The sequence below is a fragment of the Anser cygnoides genome, chromosome 22 (genome assembly GCF_040182565.1).
Source record: "Anser cygnoides isolate HZ-2024a breed goose chromosome 22, Taihu_goose_T2T_genome, whole genome shotgun sequence".
Taxonomy (NCBI): Eukaryota; Metazoa; Chordata; class Aves; order Anseriformes; family Anatidae; genus Anser; species Anser cygnoides.
The window spans coordinates 7,638,152-7,658,033 of record NC_089894.1 but is presented as its reverse complement, the minus strand read 5'-3'; the positions used below and the strand labels follow the sequence as shown (position 1 = coordinate 7,658,033).

The window sequence follows — 19,882 nt, the reverse complement described above, 5'->3', positions numbered from 1 at the left end:
GGCTTCCGGCGGATCTCCGCCCGCCCCCGGGCCGCCTGAAGAGCGGGGCGCCCTCACCGTCATCTTGACCTTCCCAAGATGGCGGCCGCGCGCCTGCTCATCACCTCCCTCCCCACCGCCCTTCCCAATATGGCCGCCCGACCTCCCCAACATGGCGCCGCGGCCGGCCGCTGCCCCTCCCTCATCCGGCTTCTGCCCGCGCAGGCGCAGGCGGGGCGGCGGCCGCCATTTTGTTGGGCGGACGGCGGCGCGGGGCCGCGTTTCCGGGTGCGGCGGGAGGAGGCCGCGGGCGGCGGTGAGGAGCGGGGGGGGCCCCCGGGAGGGGCTGGGGGGCCCGGGGGGTCTCGGGGGTCTCTCGGGGCGCCGTGGCCGCGCTTGTACCGGGGCCTGTGGGGGGAGGAGGGCGCCGGAGGGGGGTCCTGTGGGGCTGGGGGGGGCGTGGGGCCTATGAGGGGGCGGTGGGGGGGGTGGGAGGGGGGATGTGGGGGGGGTGGGGGTCTGTGAGGGGGGTGTGGGGGGACGGGGGGGGTGTATGGGGGGGGGGGGGGGACGTGAGGTGTGTTTGGGGCTAGTGGGGGGGGCGTGGGGCCCGTAAGGAGGCAGTGGGGGGGGGCACAGTGTGTGTGTGGGGGCGTTAGGGGGGGAAGGGGTCTATAAAGGGCAGAAGGGAGTCTGGGGGGTCGTAAGGAGGCAACGGGGGGGGTGGGGTGTGTAAAGGGGCAGTGTGGGGCCCATAAGGAGGTAGTGGGAGGGCGTGGGGTGTGTGTGGGGGCAGTGGGGGGGGTAGGGGGGGGGGGGCGTGGGGTTGTGGGGGGCAGTGGGGGGGGTTGTGGAGCTATAAAGAGGCAGAAGGGGGTCGGGGGGTCCATAGGGAGGCAGTGGGGGGGGGCGTGGGGTCTGTATGGGGGCAGTGGGGGGGGGGTTGAGAATCCATAAGAAGGCGCCGGGGGGGTCTGGGGGCCATAAGGAGGCAATGGGGGGGGTTGGGGTGTGTAAAGGGGCAGTGGGGGGGGGGCAGGGGTCTATAAAGAGGCATAAGAGGGTCAGGAGGCCCATAAGGATTTGGGGGGGGGGGCAGGGGGTGTGTATGGGGGCAGTGGGTGGGTTCTGAGGGTATAAAGAGGCAGAACGGGGTTGTGGGGTCCATAGGGAAGCAGTGGGGGGGTGTGGGGTCTGTGTGGGGGTAGCTGGGGGGATGTGGGGTCCCTAAAGGGGCAATGGGGGGGTCAGGGGGTCTGTGAGAGGGCAGCTGGGGGAGTGGGGGGTCCATAGGGAGGCAATGGGGGGGGTGTAGGGTGGGTAGAGAGGCAGTGTGGGGGGGTGTGAGGTCTGTAAGGGGGCTGTGGGGTCCCTAAGGAGCCGGGGGGGGCTCACACCGGGACCCCTGGGCAGAGCATGCCCCAGCCTGCCCTCAGGGGAAGGCTCCGGCCCCGCCATCCCTTTGCCGTGTCCCCCCCCCCCAGCAGCTCCCCCCGTGAGCCGCCACCTGCCCGGGGCCTTCTGGGTGTCGGGGGGAGGAGGGGGGGGCGGAATTGGGGCTCCTGGGGGGTCCCCAAGGCACCACCGCCTCCCCTCGGAGCCCGCTGCCACCGATCCGCGTCCCGGGAGGCCTCGGGGGGGGCGTGGGGGGGGGGGGTGTAAATGCGGTGAGCTGCCGGCCGTGAGGCCGAGCTTCCCCTCACTGGGACCCTGCTCCCCCTGGGGGGGCAAAGCCTCTGGGGGTGCGCAGCTCGCCGCCAGCCCCGCGGGGCTCTGCGGGGTGCTGAGCTCCGGGGGGGGGCGGTTGTGGGAGCCGGCGCTGTGCTGGGGTTTGTCTCCCTGCCGCCCTGGCTCTGCCCTAATTAGCTCTTCCCTGGCCCCGGCTGCCCTAATTAACTCCTCCCCGGCCCCGGCTGGTGGTTTTTTGGGGCCAGGAGGAGGAGGAGGAGGAGGAGGAGGAGGCAGGAGCTGCCTCCCGACCCTCAGCTGCCTGCGGGGCGCTCCCCGCTCCCGATTTTCCCCGTCCCGGGAACCAAACGGGGCCGGCGGGGGGGGGGGGGGGGGGGTGTGGATATCGACCCCCTCCCCGATATCACCTGCATGTGGGTGGGAGGTGCGGGGCTTTGTGGGGCTTTGCGGGGGCTTTGCGGGGCCGGCGGCAGCACGGGACCCCCTCCTGCCCCCCGAGAATGGGGAGAGGGCGGAGACGAGCGAGCTCGGTGCCACCCCGTGCCTAGCGTCGGGATGCCGGTGGAGGTGAGCGGTGTCCTGGGGCCACCATCCCCTCCCCGCCCCCCCCGGGCTGCTGCCTTCTGCCCCCCTTGCCCCCCCCCCCCCGACGCCGTGAGTTGGGTTTATTTAAAGTAAAATAATTTTTGGCCCCAAATCGGCCGGCGACGCGGGCGCGTGAGGCCCCGCAGCTCACGGCGGCTGCGGCCGGGGGGCGTCAGACCCCCAAATTCCAACCCGTTAACGAGCCGCAGGGCTTAAACCCCCCCCCCAAATTAAGACCTCAGCATGAGCATGCTGAGGACGCGATCCAGGAGGAGGGAGCGCGGCTTTGACTCCCGGGGCTGTGGGGGCACCCGGGGGCTGCCGCCGGGGTCCTGCGTCTCGTGGCGGGGCGTGCTCGCGGCCAGCACCCCCAGCGCCATCCCCCAGCCCCTGTGTCCCTCCCCGTTAGCGTTCGTGGCGCCCGCGGCCCTAAAATGAAGCCGAGCATGGACCCGGCTGTGCGGGGACCCCGCTTGGCTCGCTCCCCCCCCCAGCCCCAGGTTTTGGGGCCCTGTGGGGCGGCCCTGCCCGGCCGTTTGGGGCCGTCACGCCAGCGGGACCCCTGCCGCTGCCCCCCCCCCCCACCCCCATTGATCCCGTGCCCTAAATCCGGCCGGCGTGCGCGGTGCCTGCAGCTTCGGGGCCTCGCGCGAGCACCGGGCGCGTCCCCTAATTCCCCTCCCTGCGCACCCCCGCGAGGGAAGGGGCCTTTCCCCAGCCCCTAAACCCCGACGAACCCAGCGGGGACGTTTTTCCGGGCGGCTGCTGCCTCCCGGCCGGGTCTTTGGGGTTTTGGGGCCCCTCGAGGCCGCCCCGAGCGCGTCCCCGGCCGGCCCCTGCCTGGGAGAACCCTGCCGGCACTTGGCCGCCTCGCGCCGCGGCCCGCAGCTCTTGCGAAAGAGGCACGGCCCCAGCGCCTCCGACCTACTGGGACCTACTGGGAGCACTGGGGAGAGGCAGCGGAGCTGGCGGCGCCCCGGTAGCCAGGAGGAGGAGGAGGAGAAGGAGGAAGGCGCACGGCGAGGGGAGCGGGCGGCGCAGCGCCGGGGCTTCGCGACGCGGCGACGCCTCGTGGGGACGCCGCTTGTGCGTGCCGGCGCCGCCAGGGCTTTGGCGACGGTCCTGGGCCCCGGGCTCAGCACCGGGGGCTCAGCACCGGGGGCTCAGCCCCGGCCTCCGGTGAGGCTCAGCCCGCGGCGGGCCCGCTGCCGCCGAGGCGCCCGTCCCGGCGGCGTTTTTCGCCTCGCCTCGTGGCTCAGCCCGCGGGCGCCACGGCGGCTGTTGGCGTGAGCTCGGGGTGGCAGGCTGGAGCTGGAGACGTGCTGCCTGCCCCCCCCCGCCCCCCCCCGACACCACCGGGGCCGTTTCCCCCGACAGCTCCGTGCCCCGGCGGTGGGAAGAGAAGAGCCGCGGGTTCCCCCGGCCCGCCTCGCTCCGCGCCTGGCACCCTCCTGAGCGCACCCCGGTGCTGCTGGGTGTGTAGGGGGGGTTATAAAGCACCCCGGGACCCCTCTGAGGCCGCTCGGGGCAGCCCAAACCCACAAATTTTCCCCGGGTCAGCTCCGGCCGCCTCGGGGGCACAGGCGGGACGGAGCCGTGGCTCTGAGCGGCTCCCGGCCGCTCCCTCGTGTGCCGCCTCTGCCTCCCCGCCTTCCTCTCCCTCCTCACCGGCACTGGGGGGGGTCTGTGCTCCCAAAAAGGATTTTTCCTGCTCCTGCCTCTGCCAACCGAGCTCGGCCCAGAGCCGCCGGCGCGTCCCCGGCTCGGGGTCCGGGGGTTACGGGGGGGGGGGGGCATGTCCCCACCGAGGGCTGCGGAGCCCGTCCCGTAATCATCAGAAACATTTTATTCGGGGTTTTGTTGGGAAGCGCGTCGTCGGGGACCGGGGTCCGTCGGTGATTCCCGGCCCCGAGGTCCCACCGCGGCTCTCCGTGGGGTAAATCATTTAGGGCGCCGCCTCGGCCCCTCAGGGAAGGAAGGGGCTGAGACGTTGGGGAGGGCAGGGCCTGAATTCGGGGGGCGGGGGGGGGCAAGGCTTCGGGTGGGGAGCCGGGGGGGGTCAGGAAAAGGAGCCCGGCGAGGTCCGGGCCTTGGGAGCCGTCCCCGAACCGGTGTGGCCGCGTCCCGCAGCCGCCCTCGGGGGCGCCCAAAAAACCCCAGCCCGCCGCCCTCGGGGCACCGGCGGCGCCTGGGGTTGCCCTTTTGGGGCCGGCCTGTCTCGCTCCTCCCCCCCCCCCAGCACCCAAATGCCCGCCGGCCTGGGGTGCTGAGCGGGCCCTGGGTGCTGAGCGGGCAAAACCCCAGCCACTGGCGGGTTCAGCCCTCGGGGCCGTTTGAAGCATCCGAGGGGGGCCCTGGGCTGAGCCAGGCGCGTGCGTCCTGCTGGAGGATGGCAGCTGCTGAGCGAATTCGGGTGTTTTTTGGGGGGGGGGGGGGGGGACGACACGCCGCTGGGCGTCGCTTTTTGGGGTTTTTGCCCCTGCCTCGGGCCTTTCCCCACGAGCTCAGGGGGCTGCCACGGCACCGGGAGCCCTCGAAACCCCCCGGGGGTGGGCACGGGGAGGGCCCCACGGTGGGGGAGCCACGGGGCGGCCGCCGCGTCCCGGGAGGTCTCTGCACGGCAAACGCGAGGCAGCGAGGGGCGCTGAGCGGCACTGGGGGGGCTTTTTTTCACCCCCGGAGGATTTGGGTCGCGTCTCCCTGCCCTTCGCCATCCACGGCTGCTCCCAGGACTGTCAGAGATCTCGGGGCTGTGGCCTGAAGGCGGGGGGGACGGCCCCAGCGCTCCCACCGGGGTCTCAGCACCGCTCAGCCCCCTTCCTCCGGCCTGGCTGCTTCTTGCTTTCTGCTTCTTGCTTCTTGCTTTTTTTTTTTTTGCTTTCTGCTTTTTGCTTCTTGCTTTTTGCCTTTCAGCGCGACCTCGGCCGCTCATCCGAGCGGGGCCGAGCCGCAGCGCCCCGCTTCCCGGGGGCTCGGTGCCGGTTTCTCCCCGAGCTGCTTCGGGTTCAGCTCCTCCCTGCCCTCCTCCCGCGCTCTGCCAGCTCGCAGCCTCTACCCGGGCGCGGGTAAATATATTCTCCCCCCCAAGGGGCTCCCGGGGCGGGGAAATGCCCCCTCTCCTCCCCGGCTGCACCCCGGGAGGTGGCCCTGGGGGATGTGGGTTGGTGGCGGAGGTGACGGCCAGCGGTGCTGGCTCGGGTCCGTGACACACGGGACTGAGTCAGGAGCCCCGATCCCCGAGTCAGGAGCCCCGATCCCCGAGTCAGGAGCCTCGTTACCGGCCAGGAGCCTCGTTACCGGCCGTGCTTCTCGGCAGCAGCTCTGCTAAGCACCTCCAGCCCGGCTGGCTCCGGCCGTCCCCTCCTGACACCGCGCTCCGCAGCCCCCTGGGGACGCGATCCTGCTGCGGGCAGGGAAGGAGCCGGGGAAGGAGCCAGGGAGGAGCACATGGAGAAGGAGCTGAGGAAGGAGCTGAGGAAGGAGCCGAGGAAGGAGCGAGAAGAAGCGCACGGGGAAGGAGCAAGGAGAAGGAGCACGGAGAAGGAGCTGGGGAAGGAGTACAGAGGGAAGGAGCACGAGGAAGGAACCGAGGAAGGAGGAGGGAGAAGAAGCACACAGGGAAGGAGCCAGGGAAAGAGCAGGGAGAAGGAGCTCACGGGGAAGGAGCCGGGGAAGGAGCCAGGGAAGGAGCATGAGGAAGGAGGGAGAAAAAGCACACAGGGAAGGAGCAAGGAGCACACAGGGAAGGAGCATGGGGAAGGAGCCGAGGAAGACAGAGGGAGAAGAAGCGCACAGGGAAGGAGCATGGGGAAGGAGCAAGGAGAAGGAGCACATGGAGAAGGATCTGGGGAAGGAGCCAGGGAAGGAGCCGAGGAAGGAGGAGGAAGAAGCAGCACAAAGAGAAGGAGCAGGGAGAAGGAGCACACGGGGAAGGATCTCCTCCTGCTCGGACCCGTCCCGGCAGCTCCCCGGCGCGCCTGTGCCGCCCTGGCTGCGATCCCGCCTGGCCGCGAACGCCACAGCCCCGCGTGGGGCTGCCGGGCCGCCTCGGCGCAGCGTCCCCCCCCGCAGAGCCCGGCGGGGCGCGTTTCGGCAGCAAGGTGCGGCTCGGGGGCTGAGGGGACCCCTCGGGGGGGGGAGAGGGCCCTGTGGAGGTGCCCCCAGGGACCTGGCGATCCCGAGGGCTGCAGGGGTGGCTCCTGCCCGCGCCCGCTGGCTCAGCGGCGGAGCCCCTTCTCGTTCGGGTGCTTTCCGTGGTTATTTTCTCGCCGCCGAGCTCTGCTGCTGGGCTCGGGGCAGGGGGAGCCACAGCAGCACCGCGGGGCCCCGTTGTCTGCGGGCCGGCCAGCCCGGGGACGGGCCCTGTCTTATTTTAGGCTCCGTGCGCCGCGGCAGCAGTGAACCGTAGTTTATCCAGCGGGAGCTGAGGCCGAGAAGGGGGTCTGAGGTTTAAATACCCGACACGAGCCCTTACAGAGGGCGCGGGCGCCTGCCTTCCGTCGCCGGGGTTGTAAAGGAGCTTCTGGGGTAAGGCGTTCACAGCGGGGCTTTTCCTGGGGGAAGGAGCCCAGAAGGCTCCGGGGGGGGCGTTTGTTCCCCCCTCACCCCTCGGTCTGCCCCCGAAACGGGGACCCTGAGCGGCTCCACGTCACCACATTCCTATTCCCTTCGCCGCCACCGCCGTCGGGTGGCTGCCGTCGGAGGCACGGGCCGGGTCCCGGCCCCTCGTGGTGCTCCCGGGCTCCCTCCCGGCCCCGCTCAGTCCCTGCTGCGGATCCGCGGCCGCTCGGCCCTCGAGGGGAGCTTGGGGCTCCCGCAGCACGTCGAGGCGGGTTTGGGGACGCGCCGGGGCCGTGGGGCCGGGGCCGAGGCAGCTCCGGGTGCAGATCCCGTGGGTGCAGCACCCCGGGGGCCTCCCACGGCCGTAGCCCCGGGGGGCGAGGCGTCGCGGCGCTGTCCGCGGGGCCACGTTCCTCCTGCAGCTCTCCCTTCCATCCTCACCTCTCCCTCTCTCCGTCCCGCAGCCATGAGTGACCGGGCTCGGCCCCAGCACTGAGCAGCCGCGATGCCGATCCCCCCCCGCCGCCGCCGCCGCCGCCCGGCCCCCCGCCGCCCCCCACCTTCAGCCAGGTAAGGGGCTTCTCTCCCGGCCCGCTGACGCCCCCCTTCTTCACCCCCCCCCTCCTCCAGCCGCTCCTTGCCCACGGCTCCTCTGGTCCCCAGACCTCCTCCAGCACCTTCAGGCGCCCCCCAGGCCGTGCCTCGGTTTCCCTCGCCGCAGTCCGCGGGAGGGAAGGGGCTGCCCGTGGGCCCTTCCAGGATTTTCTCTGGCTCAGCACCTCCTGCCCCACCGTGGCTCGCCGGGGGGGCTTGCCCGGGGGCCGGGGCGCCTGGGGCTGAGCAGAAACGGGACGGGGCGATCGGGCCGTGCCCGCCGCGCGCGTCGCTGTTGGGCTGGCTCTGAGCTGCTGCTGAGCGGCCCCTGGTCCCCAGGCGAACACGGAGCCGCCGAAACTGAGCCGAGAGGAGCAGCGGGGCCGCGGGGCCCTCCTGCAGGACATCTGTAAAGGGACCAAGCTCAGGAAAGTGACGCAGATCAACGACCGCAGCGCCCCGATCCTCGAGAGTGAGTCGAGCTGCCTGGCGTGGCCCCTTGCGCGGGGCGCCGCCGTGCCCCTTCGGGGCGCCCTCCCGCCTCTCCCCGCGCCGTTCCTCCCGGCCGGAGCCGATCCTGCCCGCCGTGACCCCCGTGCCTCTCTCCTCCCAGAGCCCAAGGGCGGCTGCGGCGGCGGCTACGGCGCGGGCTCGGCCGCGATCCAGCCCAAGGGGGGCCTCTTCCAGGGCGGCGTGCCCAAGCTGCGGCCCGTGGGAGCGAAGGAGAGCTCAGGTAGGGCTGCGCTCGGCGAGGCCTTCCCTGGGAGCCCCCCCGGGGTGGGAAGGGGTCGAGGCTCTCGCCGCGCGTGCCCGAGGATTTCGGCGGTTCGGCAGCAGGGCCCCCCCCCGGCTCAGTGCCCCCGCGGGGCCGCGGGCACGCTGCGGTCTCCGTGCGGTGTCCCGAGCGCCCGAACCTCCTCCCCGCCGGGCCCCGAGCGCTGCGTTCGCCTCGCCCGGCGCCCCTGCCGCCCGTGCCAGCGAGCCGATGGCGGCGCCAAGCCCGCTGCCAGCTCCCCGATGGTGCCAGGCAGCTCCCCGCGGGGCGGGCGGGATGCCCCGTGCGGGCGCCGTGGGCTCAGCGCCGGCGCTCGGCGCCGTCCCGGGCTCCTCACTCCTCTTGCCCTCCCCGCAGACGGCTCGGCGAAGCAAACCCCGCAAGCGCCTGGCTCCAGAGCAGCCGCCCCCAGGCCCCCGGTGCCGGCCGGCAGCAGCCGCCCCCAGGACGATGCCGACGGCAGCCGAGGGTCCCCGCCGGAGCTGCCCCGCACCCAGAGGCCCTCCCTGCCCGACCTCTCCCGGCCCAGCTCCGCCGCCGCCGCCGGCGCCACCGGCATGAAGCACAGCTCGTCCGCCCCGCCGCCCCCGCCGCCGGGCCGCCGCAGCGCCGCGCCGCCCGCCCCCGGCCCCAAAATCCCCTCTTACAACCGGGAGAAGCCCCTGCCGCCCACCCCGGGACAGCGCCCGCCCCCCGGCAGGGACGGACCCCCGGCCCCGCCGCCCGGCAAACCCCCTCCGTCCCCCGTCAGCCACCGCACCGGGGCTCAAGGCCAGGCCCTCGCCCCCCCCGCCGCCCCCTTACCGCCAGCCCCCCGGCGTCCCCAACGGCCCTTCCAGCCCCGTGGCCGAGGCCGCCCCCGAGCTGCCGCAGAGACACAACTCCCTGCACAGGAAGGCGCCCGGCCCCTTACGGGGGCTCGCGCCCCCGCCGCCCGCCGCCGCCTCCCCGTCTCTCCAGGGCGGCCGCCCCCCGCCGCCGGCCAGGGACCCCCCCAGCCGCGCTGCAGGTAAGGAAGAAAAAAACAAAAAGAAAAAAAAAAGCTGGGTGCTCTTCGGGGACGGAGCCCCTCTGGTGCGCCTCGGGGCGCGAGGAGCCGTCGTGGTGGGGTTTTTTTTTTGGGGGGGGCTGGGGTGGGGGGAGTGGGGGGGAAGCAGCGGCACCGGGACGCGGCGAGGTTCTTCCAGCACAGGGGTCGAGCGGGGGGAGGTTTCGGGGTTGTTCCATCCTGCGGGAGGCCCTGGTCCTGGGCTCCGTTTGTCCAGCTCCCCCCGTGCCTCTTGTTGGCACCGGGATGTGGCCGTGCCCCCCCCCGGTGCCCCCCCGTGCGCTCTCGGGCTCCGCGGCCAGACCACAGCTCCCGCCTGGGCCCCGGCCAAGCCGCGCCGTGCTGCCGGCCCTGCCAGCCTCCCCGGGCCGGGTCGCAGCCCGGCTGCGGGTAATTAGCCTAACGAGGAGCCTGCGGAGGCCGGGCGGGAGCGAGGGGTTGGGTCTGGGGGGGGGGGTCGGGGACGGGGACGGGGTGGGGGGGTCCTGCCGCGGGACCCCGCGCGCCGCTGGCGGTGCAGACGGACCCGCAGCGCCTCGAAGCCTCGCACGGGCGAGCTCGCGGCCCCTCTGGGGGCAGAGCGAGACCTGGGTCCCGAAACATCGGGCTGCTCGGCCCGGGGGGGGCTCGGCGGGCAGAGCTGGGGGGCTCATGCCCACCTGGGGGGGCTCACACCCACCCCAGGGGGCTCACCCCCACCTGGGGGGCCCACACCCATCCTGGGGGGGGCTCACACCCATCCTGGGGGGCTCACACCCACCCTGGGGGCCTCACACCCTTCCGGGGGGGGGCTCACCCCCACCCTGGGGGGCTCACCCCCACCCTGGGGGCCCTACACCCATCCTGGGGGGGGCTCACCCCCACCCCGGGGGGCTCACCCCCACCCTGATCTGTGGCAGGGGGCAGAGAGACATCGGGAGCGAGCGGGGAACGTCCCCACATGTCCCAGGGGAGGATGGCCCTGTCCCTGTCCCCCCCCCACCCCGCTGAGCCGGGGTTTTCTGCCCCCCCGGGGGGAGCTGGGGGGGGGCCTCGTCCCACCCCAGCCCCCCCCCCCTCTCCTCGCAGCCCCCGCCGCCCCCCGCCGCCGCTGCTGCGCAACGGGGGGCGCGACGCCCCCCCGCCTCCGCCGCCCCCCCCCTACAGACTGCACGGCTCCTCCGAGCCCCCCGGCCGAGGGAAGCCCCCCCCGCCGCCCACCCGCACGCCGGCCGGGCCCCCCCCGCCGCCGCCCCCGCCGGTGAGAAACGGGCACCGGGACTCCATCGCCGCCGTCAGGGCGCTGCTGGGTGAGTGCGGCTCGGGGGCGGCGTGGGGGGGTCCGGGGAGGTCCAGGGGGGGTCCGGGAACAGCGCCGAGCCCTTTGGCTTCATCTTTCCCCCCCCCCTCGCCCCGCTTTTTGTTTTTTCCCCCCCGTTTTCTGCAGACGACTTCGAGGCCAAGTACTCCTTCCACCCCGTCGAAGACTTCCCGGCCCCCGAGGAGTACAAATACTTCCAGAGGATCTACCCCAGCAAATCCAACAGAGGTAAGGGGGCCGCGGCCCCCCCGCCTTATTTTTTATTTTTATTTCCACTTATTTCCACTTATTATTTTTTATTATTATATTTTTAATATTTATTATATTAATATTATTATGAATATTTATTACCTTATTATTATTATTATTATTATTATTATTATTATTATTATTATTATTATTATTATTATTATTTTATATCGGGTCCTGCCTGTCCCTGCTCCCAGCCTGGGGGCTCCCCCCCCCTCCGCTCCGCACCGTGGCCTTGCCGCGGGGGGGTCCGCACTCCCCCCCCCCCCCGGGCGTGCTGAGCTGGGTTATTTTCAGAGCCATGAATTTTTTTTTAAGAGCCCCCCCCTGCTGGGGGGGAGTGAGGGGAGCACCGGGGGGGGGGTGGGGGGGCTCTAACCCCCTGTTTTTTTTTGGTGCGGGTGCCGGTTTCACCGTCCCCTCTCTCTCCCCGCAGCCACGCGCGGGGCCCCCCCTCTGCCCCCCATCCCCAGGTGAAAGCGGTGGCGGCGCCGGCGGCTTCTTCCTGAGCGGGGGCACGGAGCTGCTGCCCCCCCCCCCCCTTTTCCTCCGATGGAACCCCCCCCCCAAAAAAAAAACACCTCCCCGCCCCAGGAAACCTGCATGAGAACCTCCCAGCGCCTTCGTGCCCCCCCCCAAGCCCCGCGCCCCCCCCAACCCTCCCTCACCCCCGAGCCCTTCCCCACCGCGGCACAAGGAGCTCGGGGGAGCGGGGGGTGTGGGGGCACGGGGCAGCCACGGAGCCCCCCCCCCGGAGCTCTTCGTTTGCACAGGACCCACCGAAGGAGCCTTGGGGGGGGGCTCAGCACCGCCACGGGTCCTCCACGGGTTTCGCAGCCCCCGTTTTAACACTAAATCCCCAAATCCGGGCGTTTTACCCCACAGGCAGCGGGGGGGGGGGGGCAGGATGCGGCCCCCCGGGGGGGCTCCCTTTGCCTTACGCTGAGCGACAGCCGGTGCCGGGAGGGGGGGGGGCTCCCGTTAACCGGGTCCGGATGCTTGTGCTGCGGGGGGGGGCGCGGGCTGGGGGCGGCTGTACTAAAATCCTCACCTTTAACTTGTTTTTGTTGTTATTGTTGGTTTTTGTACGAGGCTGGAACCTTCCCCCGCGGAGCTGGGAGCGAGGCGCGTTGCTGGGGGGGGGGGGACGCGGTTTTGGTTAAATAAAGGAAGAAATGGTTCTCCCCGAGCGCCCGCCTCGGTCCCTGGGGCTGCGGGGGGGGCGGCGGGGAGGGAGGAGGGACCCCCCCCCCCCCGCCGTGAGCACGGATTTGGGTTAAATAAAGGAAATAACGGTGCGTCGGTGTCCCTGGGGATGCAGCGCCTCGCTGGGGGCTCTGCTTGGGTGCCCCAGTTCCGCCTGGGGGGTACTGGGAGCACTGGGGATACTGGGAGGACTGGGAGCTGGGACTGGGGATACTGGGAGGGCTGGGGAACTAGGAGTGGGGAATACTGGGAGCACTGGGGAACTGGGAGTGGGGAATACTGGGAGCACTGGGGGCTGGGATCTGGGGTACTGGGAGCGGTGGAGAGTTGGGACTGGTGATATTGGGAGCACTGGTGCTTGGGATACTGGGAGCACTGGGGAGCTGGGACTGGGGACACTGGTTATATTGAGAGCACTGGGGAGCTGGGAGTGGGGATACTGGGAGGGCTGGGGAGCTGGGACTGGGGATACTGGGAGAACTGGGGATACTGGGGGTGCTGAGGATACTGGGAGCGGTGGGGAGCTGGGCCTGGGGATACTGGGAGTGGTGGAGAGTTGGGACTGGTGATGCTGGGAGCCGTGGGGAACCGGGACTGGGGATACTGGGAGTGGTGGAGAGTTGGGACTGGTGATACTGGGAGGCAGTTCGGGGCCGTGGAGGCTCCCCAGCCCCTCCGCCCCCCCCCCCCCCCCAGGACTACATCTCCCAGCAAGCCTTGCGCGCCGCGGCATACACCTCCCGGCATGCCCCGCGCGTTGGCGCCAATTAGCCGGAGCGCTTGGCGCGGGACTTGGCGATTGGCGCCGGCGGCGCGGGAGCGCGGCCAATGGGGCGGCGGGGGCGGGGCCTGGCCGGCCTGGTGGCGGGAACGGCGGGGCTGCGGCTGAGTTGGCGCCAGGAGGTTGGTGGGGGCGGCCGGGGGGCCGTGGGGGGCTATGGGGGGCTATGGGGCAGGGCACAGGGGCAGGGCACCAGGGTTATGGGGCAGGGAGCAGGGGCGTGTGGGGGCCGGGATATTGGGGGCAGAGGGCTGTGGGGCATGGGGGGCAGGGCTATAGGGCGGATAGGGGCAGTGGTATGGGGTCGTCGTAGGGCTGGGGTACATGGGGCGAGGCTGGGGGGCTGTGGGGAGCACGCGTGGGGTGAGGGTGGGGGTTGTATGGGGTCACATTGTAGGGCTGGGGGGCTGCGGGGAGCGTGTGTGGGGTAAGGGCGGTGATATAGGGTCATATAGGGCTGGGGGGCTGTGGGGAGCACAGACATGGGGTAAGGGTGGTGGGATGGGGGTTGTGTTATAGGGCTGGGGTACACGGGCAAGGCTGGGGGTCTATGGGGAGTGCACATGGGGTAAGGGTGGTGATAGGGGGTCATGCGGGGCTGGGGGGCTATGGGGAGGTGTGGGCAGAGCCGGGGAATGCGGAGGGGGGGCGGGGGGCCAGGGGAAGCTGCGGGCGGGGGTCTCCCGGTGTGACGCTGCCTCTCCCCACAGAGCCCCCCAGCCATGCCCAGCACCCGCTCGCAGAGCCAGGCCACCATCGGCTTCCCCCGCCGGAGGAGCGCCCGCTGCCTCGCCGCCCCCCCGGCCAAGACCCCCCCGGCCAAGCCCCCCCTGGATGGCCCCGACCATGACCCCGCCGCCCCGAACCTCTCGCCCTTGCCCAGGAGCCCCGCGGAGCCCAGCCCCGCAGCCCCGGCCCCGCTCTCGCCCCGGAGCCAAGCGCTGCCCCTGAGCCCCCGCAAGCGCCTGGGTGAGCCCCCGCGTGCCCCCCCCCCACCTTGGGACAGGGCTGAAGCCCCCTCCCTGGGTGCTGCCGCGTGAGGCCGGGGGGCGTCCTCCGGGGTGCAAAGCGCTTTTCTCTCCCCTGTGAGCGCTCGGAGCAGCGTCGCGGTCAGGACCGTGGTGCTGGGCTGAGCTGTCCCCTCGTGTCCCCCCCCTCGGCAGGCGATGACAACCTGTGCAACGTCCCCCACGCCCTGCCCTGCTCCCCGGCCAAGCGCAGCAAGGAGAACCGGGGGCGCCGCCTGCTTTTTGGGGATGCCGCGGCCTCCCCGGGGAAGCACGGCACCCCGGAGAAGCTGAGCACCCCGGGGAAGCCACCGAGCACCCCGGAGAAGCCCAGCACCCCGGGGCCATCCACGCCGCTCCGAGGGCAGGAGACCCCCCAAAGCTTGGGGCGCAGCGGGGATCCTGCGCGCGCCCGGCTCTTCAGGCCTGAAGGTGAGTGCGGGCGGCCCGGGACGGGGGTCCCCAAGGTGTGTGTGTGGGGGGGGGGGGACACACAGCCTCCCCTAACCCTATTTTTCCTTTTCCCCTGTCCCAACGCAGGGACCTGCTACCAGCAGGCGAAGCGGGCGCTGCACGCCGCCGTGCCCGAGCGCCTGCAGGGCCGGGAGCGGGAGGCGGGCGCCATCCGGCAATTCCTGCGGGAGCACCTGGGCGCCCGGCGCCCCGGCAGCCTCTACATCTCGGGAGCCCCCGGGACGGGCAAGACGGCGTGCCTGAGCTGCGTCCTGCGCGACTGCCAGGTGCTGGGGCCGGGCTCCCCGCGGGAACCCCGAAACTTTGGGGGGTTTGGAGAGGGTCCCGCGTTCGGGGGCGAGGGGGGGGTGGGGGTCTTTCCCTGGGGTTTTACGAGCTGGAGGTGCAATGCCCTGACCCCCCCCGTGGTGTTTCCCTTTCCCTGGCAGGACGAGCTGGCGGGGAGCCGGACCGTGGTGCTGAACTGCATGGCGCTCAGCACCCCGCACGCCGTCTTCCCCGCCGTGGCGCAGCAGCTGGGGCTGCCGGGGGCCGGGAGGGAGGCGCTCAGGAGGCTGGAGAAGGAGCTGACGGCCGCGGGGCCCATGCTGTGAGTCCCGAGGCAGGGGCTGGGACCCGTATCCCGTCCTCTCCCCTGCCCTGGGTACCCCCAGGGGGTCGCGGGGAGGGGGGGATTTTGGGGCTGAGCTGAGCGTGTGTCCCCCCCCCTGCAGGCTGCTGGTGCTGGACGAGCTGGACCAGCTGGAGAGCAAGGGGCAGGACGTGCTCTACACCATCTTCGAGTGGCCCCGGCTGCCCGGCTCCAGGCTCGTCCTCATCGGTGAGCACAAAATCACCCCCCCCCTGCCTCCAAAATCGAGGTCAAGCCCCCCCTGGACCCCCTCGAAGTCCCCCCCCTTAACCCCGCTGTGCCCCGCAGGGCTGGCCAACGCGCTGGACCTGACGGAGCGCAGCCTGGCGCGGCTGCACGCCCGCCTGGCCCCCGGCCCCCCCCGCCTGCTGCATTTCCCCCCCTACAGCCGCCAGCAGCTGGCGGCCATCCTGCAGGAGCGCCTGGCCCGGGGGGGGGCCGAGCCCCTGGTGGACCCCCGCGCCCTCCAGTTCTGCGCCCGCAAGGTCTCGGCCGTGTCCGGCGACGCGCGCAAAGCCCTCGACGTCTGCAGGTGAGGGACCGGGGGGGGGTGAAGGGTTCCTGCTTCCAGTGACCCCCCCTGGGGGGCTCGGGGAAGCTGGGGGGGGGCTTTTTGTTGTGGGGGGGTGGTGATAGGATGGGGGGTTTAAGCTGAAAAAGCGGAGGTTTAGGTTAAATGCGTTTATTATTAGATATACGGGGAGGAAAGATGGTGACGCCGTGTCCCGGGGGGGTCGCGGGGGGGGCAGGAGGCAGGAAAAGGGGGTGCTCAGCGCCATGGGGCGACGCGTGGTGGTGCTGAGCCCGGCTCTGGGTGCTGAGGGGGCCGGGGCCGTCTCCCCGCAGGCGAGCTGTGGAGCTGGTGGAGCTGGACGTGAGGACCCAGACCCTCCTCAAGCCCCCGCCCGGCTGTGAGTAGTTGGGGGGGGGCGTGGGGGGGTCACTGGGGGGCGGCCCCGAAGGGAGGCACAAAGCTCGGTGTCCCCCCTCCCTGGGGGACAGCTGGGTTTTGTACCACCCCCAAAAAAAAAACCCTGACACCCCCCCCCCCCTTTCTGCCTGCAGGTGACCCCCCCTCCGCGCCCTCCCCGGTGCCCACGCGCGTGGGGCTCCCGCACGTCTCCCGCGTCCTCTCGGAGGTGTTTGGGGACAGGATGGCGGCGGGGGGGCGCGGGGCCCCGGACACCTTCCCCCTGCAGCAGAAAGTCCTCGTGTGCTCCCTGCTGCTGCTCGCACGGCACCTGCGCGCCCGCGAGGTCACGCTGGGGAAGGTGAGGTTTGGGGCCGGGGGTCTTGGGGGTCCCCCGGGGTCCCTGGGGTGCTTAGAGTCCTTGGGGTCCCCGAGGTCCTTGGGCTCCTTGGGGGTCTCTGAGGTCCCCAAGGTCCCTGGGGTCCTTAGGGTCCCTGATGTTCCTGGGGTTCTTGGGGGCCCTGGGGTTCCTGGGGGTCCCTGAAGCCCATGAGGTCCTTAGGGTGCCTGGTGTCCCCAGGGTCTCTGAGGTCCCTGGGGTCCTTAGGATCCCTGGTGTCCCCAAGGTCGCTGGGGTCCTTAGGGTCCCCGAAGTCCCTCGTGTTCCTGGGGTCCCTGGCGTCCCCAAGGTCCCTGCGGTCTCTGGGGTCCTGAGGGTCCCTGAAGTTCCTCATGTTCCTGGGGTCTCTGGGGTCCTGAGGGTCCCCGAAGTCCCTTGTGTTCCTGGGGTCCCTGGCGTCCCCAAGGTCCCTGGGGTCCCCGAGGTCTTTGGGAGTCCCCAGGGTCTCCGAGGTCCCTGGGGTCCTTAGGGCCCCCGGTGTCCCCAAGAGCCTTGGGGTCCCCGGGGTCCTTAGGGTCTCTGGGGTCCTTAGGGTCCCTGCTGTCCCCAAGGTCCCTGGGCTCCTTGGGGGTCCCCGAGTTCCCTGGCATCCCCGAGGTCCTTAGGGTCCTGGGGGTCCCTGGGCTCCTTGGGGGGTCCCCGTGGTGTCCCCCCCCCCACCGACGCTGCCCCCGCTGCCCCCAGCTCCACGACGCCTACAGCCGCGTGTGCCGCCGGCAGCAGCTCCCCGCCGTGGACCAGGCCGAGTGCCTGTCCCTCGTCACCCTGCTGGAGGCCCGCGGCGTCCTGCGGCTGAAGAGGGCCAAGGAGGCCCGGCTGGCCAAGGTAGGATTTGGGGGGGCTGGGGGGGAGGGGGTCACCCCCCCCACTTTGTGGTGCTGAGCCCCTCCGCTGTCTCCGTCCCCAGGTGTCGCTGAAGATCGAGGAGGAGGAGGCACGGCACGCGCTGCAGGACGCCGCGCTGGTGGGGAGCATCCTGGCGCGGGGGCTGCTTTAGGGGCCCCCCCCGGGACACCACAGCCCCCCCCGGGACACCACAGCCCCCCCGTTCCCCCCCCCCGCAGTGCTCGGCGCGGTTTTAGCGGCACAGCCACGGGTACAGAGGGGGGGGGTTCCCGGCTGCCCCTGGATCCAGCAGGACCCCCCCCATTTTTCTTGTTTCTGTTGGTTTTAAGGGGTGGGAGGCTGCTGCCCCCCCCCTCCGCCACCCCCCCCCCCATGCTCCATTTTGGGGGGGGGGTGCTGCCACCCCCCCATCTCCTGCTGCTAATAAAGTCCTGGTTCGGTGACAGGCTCCTGCCTCTGGGGGCTCCCCCCCCGCTGCTCCCTGGGGGTCCTGGGTGTGCCCCCCCCCCATTTCTGGCCCCCCCACCCTTTTTGTCCCCCCCCCAGCTGCTCACGGCGCCTCCTCCGCCTGCATTAACCGAGGGCGGCTCTGACCTCATTCTGCAGCCTCCCGGCTGCGGGGGCGTAAGGGGGGGGCTCCAGGAAGGGGGGGCCCAGCCCTTTCCCCCCCCCTTCCCCCCCCCTTCCCCCCCATCCTGCCATTAATAACCCCCCCCAGGCAGTGGGAGATCTGGGGGGGGGGGGGGCCTCACCTTATCCCTGCCCCAGTGGGGGGGGGGGGGGGCACCCATGGGTGCTGCGCTGGGTGCTGCCTGCCCGGGGGGGTCCCCAGAGCCCTGGGTGGGGGTTGGGGGGGGGCAGCCCCGCTCCCACGCCCGCCCCCACCCCCCCGGGGGCTGCAGGCGCTAATTGGGGCCGGGCGCTTTGATCTCTCAGCCGCTTCCCGCAGCCTAATGAGGGCCTGGCCCTGGCTGGGCCCCCCCCCTCGGGGGGGGGGGGGCAGGGGGTGGGGGGGGCACAATGGGGGTCCCGGGGGCGGGGGGGGGCACAAGGTAAGGGGCTGCTGCCCCCCCAGCCCTGTCCGTGTGGTCCCAGGGCTCCCAGCACCGGGTGCGGGGGCTGCTGGGGGGGGGGGGGCACATGGCACAACCTCAGCCTGGGGGGGCCTTTAGGGGTCCCCCCCCCCCCCCCCCGGGGCTGTGGGGTCCCCGTGGTGCAGGACCCGGCCCTGTCCTTGTCCCGTCCCCCCCCCAGGTGCCTGGCAGGATGCTGGTGCTGAGCTGCCCCCCCCGCCCCCCATTTCACCCCCCCCCCCCAGCCCCAGGGGACACTTTGGGGACCCCCAGGCAGGGACAGGGCTGGGGGGGGGGGTCAGGGCCCGGTGCCCCCCCCAGTGGAGCTGAGCTGATAACAGGGGTGGGGGGGGGTGGACGCTATTTGTAGCTGGGCTGTGTGCATGGTGGTGCAGCCTCATGGGGGGGGGTCAGCAATTTTGTGCCCCCCCCCCCCCCCCCCGTGTCCTTGTCACCCATGGGCACCAGCACCCCAACACCCACTTCCCTGGGGCAAACCCCTTTTTTTTGGGGGGGGGGGGGGTTAAGGGGGGTGCCACCACCGTGCCCTCCCCCCCCCCCAGGGGCCACATCCTGCCCGGTGCCACGGGGGCCAGGACGGAAGCGGGTGGCACTGCGGGTGCCCGCGGTGACGCGGCGGTGACGCAGGGGCCGTGCGCCCCCCCCCCGACCCCCCCACCCAGGTGGGTTTGGGCGAGGGTGGCACTGGGCAGGGGGGGCACCTGGGTGCCACGTGGCCCTACGGTGTCCCCAGGGTGTCCCAGCCATGCTGGTGGCACGGTGAGCGTGGCACCCGGTGCTGTGCGCACCCATCCCATTGCCTCAGCACCCCGGGGTGCTGCTCGTGGGTGTCCCCAGTGTCCCCCCATTGTCCCCCTGGCGTCCCGGTGTCCCCGTGGTGTCCCCACGGTGTCCCAGCCGTGCCGGTGGCACGGTGAGCGTGGCACCCGGTGCTGTGCGCACCCATCCCGTTGCCTCAGCACCCTGGGGTGCTGCCAGGGGGTCCCCGCCGTGTCCCCACCGTGTCCCCACGGTGTGCTGGCCGTGCCGGTGGCACGGAGAGCGTGGAACCTGATGCCATGCACCCCTGTCCCCTTGCCTCAGCACCCCGGGGTGCTGCCGGTGGGTGCCCGGTGGGTCCCCACAGTGTCCCCACGGTGTCCCCACGGTGTCCCCCCGGGGTCCTGGTGTCCCCACGCTGGTGTCCCCGTGGTGTCCCCACGGTGTCCCGGCCATGCCGGTGTCCCGGCGAGCATGGCACCCTGTGCCCCACGGCCTCAGCACCCCGGGGTGCTGCCGGTGGGTCCCCACCGTGTCCCCTTGGCATCCCTGCGTCCCCCTGGTGCCCCCCCCTCGGCGTCCCGGTGTCCCCACGCCGGTGTCCCCGGCGCCCCGCTGTCCTCCCGTGGCCTCTCCTTACATAAGGGCCACGTGGGCGGCCACGGTGCCCTCCCCGCGCTGTCACCGCCGGCACCCAGATGCCATCTGACAGCCGCTTCCGCGCCGCTGCACCCGCTGCAGGGCCGGGGGGGGGGACACGGGGGGGGGCAAAAAGGGGGGGGGGGGGGGGCGTGGGGTGACCTCGCGTTTGGGGACACCGCAAGCCCTCCCGGCATGGCCCCGGCACGCAGTGGGGTTTGGTGCTGGGGGGTTTGGGGGGGGGAGCACAGGGGGGGGAGTGGGGCTGGGGGCAATGGGGGGGTCCCATCCTGGGGGGGGGTCCCATCCTGGGGGGGGGCGCAGAGCCCATCTGGGAGCCCTTTGGCACCTTCCTC

The 19,882-nt window shown here is 71.9% G+C and overlaps 2 protein-coding genes across 2 annotated transcripts; both read left to right on the top strand.

Annotated features, from left to right (window-relative positions):
- The first annotated feature begins 78 nt into the window (after nt 1–78).
- Nucleotides 79–11,968, top strand: WIPF2 (WAS/WASL interacting protein family member 2). Its single transcript, XM_066981419.1, is given in 9 exon segments — nt 79–295; nt 7,289–7,383; nt 7,747–7,879; nt 8,021–8,140; nt 8,540–8,967; nt 8,969–9,191; nt 10,130–10,519; nt 10,657–10,758; nt 11,216–11,968. Coding segments are annotated over 9 exon segments (1,749 nt in total). The 3' UTR covers nt 11,257–11,968.
- Nucleotides 11,969–12,743: 775 nt separating this feature from the next.
- Nucleotides 12,744–17,477, top strand: CDC6 (cell division cycle 6). Its single transcript, XM_066981427.1, has 11 exons — nt 12,744–12,888; nt 13,477–13,735; nt 13,930–14,205; nt 14,314–14,513; nt 14,676–14,836; nt 14,961–15,067; nt 15,167–15,410; nt 15,725–15,789; nt 15,944–16,149; nt 16,873–17,013; nt 17,096–17,477. The coding sequence occupies exons 1-11, from the start codon at nt 12,814–12,816 to the stop codon at nt 17,183–17,185; spliced, it is 1,824 nt and encodes a 607-aa protein (XP_066837528.1). The 5' UTR covers nt 12,744–12,813; the 3' UTR covers nt 17,186–17,477.
- The last annotated feature ends 2,405 nt before the right edge of the window (nt 17,478–19,882 follow it).